The sequence below is a fragment of the Pavona decussata genome, unplaced genomic scaffold (genome assembly GCF_977016875.1).
Source record: "Pavona decussata unplaced genomic scaffold, jaPavDecu1.1 SCAFFOLD_9, whole genome shotgun sequence".
NCBI lineage: Eukaryota > Metazoa > Cnidaria > Anthozoa > Scleractinia > Agariciidae > Pavona > Pavona decussata.
In genome coordinates this window covers 610,500-617,652 of record NW_028145432.1, presented here as the reverse complement: position 1 = coordinate 617,652, position 7,153 = coordinate 610,500, and the positions used below count along the sequence as shown (strand labels likewise).

At 38.3% G+C, this 7,153-nt stretch overlaps 1 protein-coding gene across 1 annotated transcript; it reads left to right on the top strand.

Annotated features, from left to right (window-relative positions):
• The first annotated feature begins 7 nt into the window (after positions 1 to 7).
• On the top strand, positions 8 to 6,928 carry LOC146488405 (kelch domain-containing protein 10-like). Its single transcript, XM_085117286.1, has 2 exons — positions 8 to 877; positions 5,250 to 6,928. Exons 1-2 carry the CDS (start codon positions 8 to 10, stop codon positions 5,502 to 5,504), a joined length of 1,125 nt encoding a protein of 374 aa, XP_084973412.1. The 3' UTR covers positions 5,505 to 6,928.
• Positions 6,929 to 7,153: the final 225 nt, after the last annotated feature.

Genomic DNA, 7,153 nt, shown 5'->3' with positions numbered 1-7,153 from the left:
ACGCAAGATGGCCTCCTCCAGAGTTATAGAAACATTTATACCTTCGTCATGTTCTCAGATACCTAGGCCAAGAAGTGGCCATAGATGTGGTTCTGACGATGGAAATATTTACGTTTTTGGGGGTTATTCTCCTCACTACGAGGATGAGCTATTTCAGGAGTTATGGCGTTTCAATATAGCTACTAAAACGTGGCACTTGCTTCCAACAACAGGTCCCTTTCCAAGGGAAGTTGCTTCCAGTTGCGTCGTGTTAGACAGAGGAAATCTTATCGTTTTTGGTGGTTCTGGAGTGCCCTTCGGTATGTGTAACAGCAAGAAACTTCACATTTGTTCCTTAAGAAAACTGCAATGGTTTGACTTGTCAGAAAGGTACTCCGACAAGGAGGAGAGCGATGGAGAGGATGTCTCTCCCATTGCTGGTTATGGACAGAGCATGGTTTTGTCCAGCGACAAAGAACTGTACGTGTTTGGTGGAACAACAGGACTAGAGTTCAACTCGTATTTGTATCGTTACAGTTTACTCAAGCATACGTGGGACTACCTTAAAAGTGAAAACCCGCCGATCCCTCGTTACAGACACGAATCTGTTTGTGACGGCGAGAGATTTTACGTCATCGGTGGTGGAATGAGTGGTCGAGACCCGGAGGATTTCTTCCAACTTGATAAGATTCAGTCATTCAGTTTTTCTAACAAGCGATGGAATGGCCACGTATGCTACCCGTCCAAAACTCACGGTTTTCCGAAACGAAGGCGATGTCATGGTTGTGTTATCTTTAATTCAGCTGTGTTTATTTGCGGTGGTTATGATGGTGTGAACATATTTGATGACATATGGAGCCTTGATCTGGCGACCTTTCAGTGGGAGAAACTGCCACAGGTGAAGATCATAATGAAAAGGCATTGTAATGAAGCATATATGTTGTGGTTCAATTTTATCCTTGGTTTAAATTTTATTTCCCTTTGTTTTAAGGTATGGTAATGTATGATAATGAGTTTAAAACAATGGGAAATAAAAATTAAACTAACGATAAAATTGAACCACCACAAATATACCTCCTACCAACTGAGTTCCAGGTGCATACTGTAAATTGCAGACCAAATTTTTTCCCCATTGATAAATCAACGGGACAAAACAAGGATCCGTAACTTTAATACTGTATGGACCGAGAAAACGAGGTTAGTAAGATATTAATTTTATTTTATCTCTGAGGTTAATTATTGAGCGCGCAGGAAAGGAAATTAGTGGATTTTAGTGGGCCATACAGTGAAATACAGCCCACAAAATTGACCAATCACACCGTGCGTACTTACTGAGAGATATAATAATTAACAATTATTCCATGAGACGCGTTGGATATGAGATGATAAATAGCCAACGAGGCGCGAAGCGCCGAGTTGGCTATAACTAATCTCATATCCAACAAGCGCGAATGGAATAATTGTTTTATTAAATTCTCCGCGTTTGGATATTGCTGTTGAAGTTTACTGAATTTTTATATATTTTCAAGAAAAAATTTCCCTCAAATTAAAACGACCGGATGTTGAGGCAACCTCCGACCAAAGCGCGCGAAACTTAATGATCACATGACACGCACAACTCTTTGCAAACGGAGTTGAATGAAAAATCGAAAGCAAAGAAAATCGGACACGGTCGGACATCTAAAATTGAAGAAACGTTTAAATGTATGAATTATAACCTTTCTGAGACTAGCATTCAAGTGCTTTTGAAGTTTTAGCTCATCGAGAAGCGTAATAGTTGTACACATTTGAGCAAATGTTCTGCTGTGTGGTGCCGAGCGAAGGAAGAGATCAGTGCAAGGACGGCTTTTTTCATGCTGAACTGAATTCCTCGACGATTTAAAACACTTCAGGCGAAACCAAGAGTACGAGGTACAACCTCACTGAGACAAGCATTCAGTGCAATTTTTTAAACTTCAAGTTTATTTGAGAACTGTAAGTGCTGTGCACATTTGTGCAAATGTTTTGCTGAGTGGTGCCGAGCGACGGAAACGAACATTATGGCCGCCGCTCGTACGGATTTCATAGATGAACTTTTCCTGAAGTCGTCGTAAATGCGTAAAAACATAAAGGCAGGCATAAAGCTCTTTCTAAGAAATTTCTTCAATTGGCTTTAACCTCTTACCGCCAGGATTTGCAAGCGATCCTGAAATTTTTAAAGGTAACCGATTGTTATTGTTGTTGTTATGTGATCTAAAAATCTTAAAATCTTGCAATTTTAAAGTTTTTTAAGAAAACTTTACCATTAAATAGCGTCATACCAAACTGTGTGGCTTTTATTGTTGTTATATTGAGATGGCATTGTTTGGTATTTCTTTCTTTTCTTTTTTTCTACATATTTCCGAAGAAACTTTCGTTTCCCGCCGAAAAAAAAAATTAGCTTATCGACACCTGGAGCATTCGTTTTCCATATAAGGTCAAACTACGGTATATGAGCTGATAACCGAGATTTAGTGAACCAATCAGAACGCTAGAAATGCAATATCCGAGGCTGAGAATTTAATAATAACAATTAACCCATTAAAGCCCAAATAGTATCCGGTTCTAGTTTTCCTCCTAATAACAAGTGCAGATGCAGACCGATCTCAATCCCAGGCTCTCTCTCATTTGCCAAGTTGGTGATGATGTCATTCACCCCCGCAAAATCTGCTGGGATGCCAGGTACGGGTCTCAAGATCCGTTCATTCAATCAAGGATGGTTGTTGGTTGTCCCATACACTTTCACTCCAATTTGTATAAGGTGTGCGTTCTACATCAAAATTAATGCAATAAGCATATACTGGTCATGACAATAAAGGAAATGACCATCAAAGATGAATTGTCTTGATAACTTCTCCCTCCAAATAACATAATAGATAAATATGCATACTACTAAACAATCACAAAAAAGTTTGAGAAAAATTTTACAACAACTTTAATTTTGAGAAAATCACCTTAATCTGCCCCAAGAGTCAATATATCAACATTGCATTCATGTAACACTGTATTTAAAGTTTCAGTGCTTATCATAACTATAACAAAATTCTTGAATCTGATTGGGTATCAGCAGTGGCACACACCATTCCGCATGCTGTAATAGGACAGTTGCACTCTCTCAAGGTCTTTTTTCCACGCATCGTGATGAAACAAATCAGACTCCCAATACGCGGTTGTCCGATTTTGTTAATCACTTGTATGATTACAGACCAAATTGAACTCCACTCAGTCCTATTACCGTTATTGATAATGAAATGATGCAGCTGAACTTCCTGTAGGCTACCAACCAAAATGTGAACCTCACATGATCAATAAATTGAAGGATTTTATCCAAGCACGTGGTAAGTGATTTTTTGGCCTTTCAATCAAAATTGCTCCAGAAAAGCTCGATTTTGGCACCTGTGACAAACTTAGTTGTGTATTTAGTTTTGGGCAAAATGCTATATAAACAATAAATTTGCTTAAAACTTTTCTTTAAAATGCAAGTGATCTACATGAAAGAGAAACCAACACTTGTCGATTTTATTCTTTTCGTCACCATGAATGCTTCAATTGAGTTGGTTCAGTTTTGTACACAAAAGAAATCCATCAAGCATCAGCTGCTCTTTTGCGTCAGTCCGCTTTAGGAAAGTGGTTACCTAATTTTTGTTTAGGTAGCAATTTGATCAAAAACTAAATATGCTTCTAAGTTTCTCACCTGATTCCCAGTCTCTGTGTCACAATAGAGGTTATCTGGGGAAATTTTGATTTCAAGGGAAAAAAGTCACTAACGATCCTCTTACATAAAACAAGAGGACAGACCACAGAGGAACTAAATTTTTGAGTCACTAACTTGTGGTAGTCTTATTGTTATTAACGTATATAGTGCCAGTATCAATATGAATGTTTTCATCAGCGCTAGAAATAATAAAATGGCCAATCCCATTAACTGGTATGTAAAAATTCACACAAAAGTCCCAAAATGCTCTAAAATATTGCTTTTTAGTAGGCCATGAACCTGTTTTAAAGTTGCCAGCATTATGCAGCCAAAGGATTTCCAGGGTGACAAGAAAAACCGATAGCAGTTTTTCTTACAAAAAATTTACAGCTCATGAAAAAAAAATTACTTTTGCAAGTCATGAATTCCAATTATGCATGACAGTGAACGGTGAACGTTGAAATTTATCTTGTACAATAAATATTATTGTCTGATCATGGTACTATGGCCTAGCCTTAAGCTCAGTGGCAGAGCATCCGAACTAATAATAATTATTGGAAGGTCATAGGTTTGACTCCTGGTGGGAAAACTCAGATTTTGTTATTCCAAGTATGCCTGTGTCACTTACTTAAAAATACATCTATTATTTATTAAACAGGCCTAAACCACATACACATACATCACCCATCAACATTAAAACCCTTGCAGTATACACAATATTTATCACAATTCTTGAACCTTCATGTAGTTTAAAAGCCTACAGTGTTAGTCACATAAGATGGGACAGATCTCGCCACCCTGCCCTCTCAATATTGGTTCACAAGATTGGCTAGACAAATGCCAAAAAAACAACATTGAGAGGGGGCAGGGGAACAGGAGGGGGACATTTTCGGCGTGGTTGTGAAGTGTCACAACTAAACTTGACTAGGACTGTAGCTCCCATGAGTATCGTGCATCTCAGTTATAGCGCATCCAAACTTAGTAGTATCCAGAAGGTCATAGGTTCTACTCCCGCTGAGAGACCTCAGATTTTTTTTCCAAGCCAAGTATGCCTGTGTCTACCAATATGAATCATTTATCGGTGCAGGACATTCAGAGATCGAACATTCTAATGTTGACCAGACTGCTTGCAGTCCCCCTTTTCTCTTAGGGTAAGCTGAGTTTTAAACCAGCTGAGCACGATCACAAAAGCTGGGGTCTGGTGCCAGTCCTTTGCATGTTACATTTCTCACTCCATTAGTTTTTCAAATGCCACAAACGAAAATTTAGAGAGAACCAAACTGTAAGCAGTCTAAAAATTTACTGTGACATAGCTGGGTTGTACCTAAGCATCATTTATCATCCAATTTGCACCCTTGGTGAGATCGGATCATGAGTCAAGTGGTTGCCAAAAAAAATAGAAGGAGTATTTCCAACCAAAAGCCCTAAAAGTGATCACGATTGCCTAAAAGGGGTAGTTGCTTACAAGAGGTGGTCACAAAGCAAGGTGCAACTGTATACAGAAAAGAACCCATGTTCAGAGTTTCACAAATTTTAAACTTGTTTTGCCTTTTTGCAGGTTCTTCCTTATCCTGTCTATTTTCACTCTGCTACAGTGACACCATCAGGCTGCATGTATGTATTTGGTGGAGTGAAGACTGTTAATTCCAGCCAGGACACCAGATCAAATGACATTTTTAAGCTCTGGCTGACACAGCCTTCTCTGGCAGAGAGGTGTTGGGCAGTCGTAACTAGTTGTTTTCAAGATAAAATAACTTTTCTCTCACAAGCAAGGCAACTGGGCATTCCACAACACTTTTTGGAGAGACTTTAGTGAGTGCCATCTTAGGATGCTCTGGCTATTGGTTTGGGATTCCAAACTAGCTTGTGAAAAATCATGCATTTATTATTGTGCTATGGCCATTATTATCTTTTATCCAACAATTACAAGTGAATCATAAAACAATAATAAAACAATAATTATTATTGTTTCATTAACGCCTAATTTTATATGTCAGGAAAAAACCCAGATTATCGGGGATTTCAGTGTTTTGCCGACTGACCCAGGCTTTCCAGACTAATGAAGACTGGAAATCATAGTCATCATCGATCATCTGGGATGGTTGCAAACAAATCGGGAAAGTCGGGAGTGTTTCTATTTTCAGGACCTGCAGTGTCCCAGATTTCTGCGATGGTTGGTGATAATTCCCGACATATGAACTCAAATTTCTGCTGTAGGGGACGTCAGCAACAGTTTCAGCTCGTTACCAATCCTCTAAATTGCTTTGCTGCAGTTTCCCACTTCCCCTGACCAAAAAAAATGGGGCCTGTCACCGATGAATACCTCAAATTTCCCAATATCTCGCCAAATTCTGTGACAGTCGGGAAACAATGAATCCCGATCATCTGGGATTTTCCCGACAAATGAAAACCAGGCTTAAAGAAAATGTAGAAGTACATATATCTTTAGATCTTGTTGATTTCATTTAGAACAAACGACCAGAAGATGGTTTATGATTTGTGTGTAATGGCTGATATCTTACTGGTGCTAAGCCAGTGAAAACTCTGGATTTCCACTATCCAGTTTTTAATAAGTATGGGCAATCAAATGGTGACATGAAATTAGAAAATAATTTCTTGCGCATTTTGCAAAATTCTAATAATTTCTCTCGTCTTTAATTAAATGAGTACAATTTGACAATACACAAGTGAAATTGTTTCCTAATTTCACAAGTATACCATTTGGTTACCTTTTTAATATCATGTTTAGTGTATAGAGAAACATGTCTTGAGCAATGTTGTAATTTCATGTGTGAAGTCACAAATTAATGCTGACATTTTGCACCAAAATGAAGGAGTAATTCATGAGAGTACTTTAACCTAAAAATTTAAAGTAAACAAAAGGTAATAAAGTGCTTCAAGAAATACAATAATAATTAAGAGGCTAAAATATAATGATGCTCGAAAGAGTTTTTAGCCACGCACGCGTGCGCACCCCACCCAAACCCACGCACGCCATAACTAAGGTGTACACGTCAGCTGAATGAATCAAAATGTCTATCAAAAATTGCGCACGCAGAACACCGGAAGTGGAAATGCAGCGTAAAGTCGCGCGAACCGGAAATAAAAGCCACAGGAAACATTTAATTTGTTTCTATCTCGAAATTTGCACGGTGACCTATCTTGGTTTTTTGCAGGCATTTAATATCCCACTTCTCATAGAAACATTTTGGGAGAAAATTATCCAGCAGAATTTTCTGTAGGAGAAGAAAATGCCTTTTTTTAAATTCAAGATCTACTGGATAATTTTTTTTTGTCATGTTACAAGAGGAGTTAAAAAATTGAGGGTGTTTCCAACAAAACGATAAATGCTGTAGGTCACCGACTCAATTTTAGAGATAATTTGCAAAAACTGAAATTTAAAGGTCCTTTTTGTATACCTGACCCGTTGCCATGGTAACCGCTATGACGTCAGAACTACCT

Coding starts and splice junctions, on each gene's coding strand:
- LOC146488405 (XM_085117286.1), top strand. CDS start 8: ATGGCCTCCTCCAGAGTTATAGAAACATTTATACCTTCGTCATGTTCT. Junction 878..5,249: donor AGTGGGAGAAACTGCCACAG/GTGAAGATCATA, acceptor GCCTTTTTGCAG/GTTCTTCCTTATCCTGTCTA.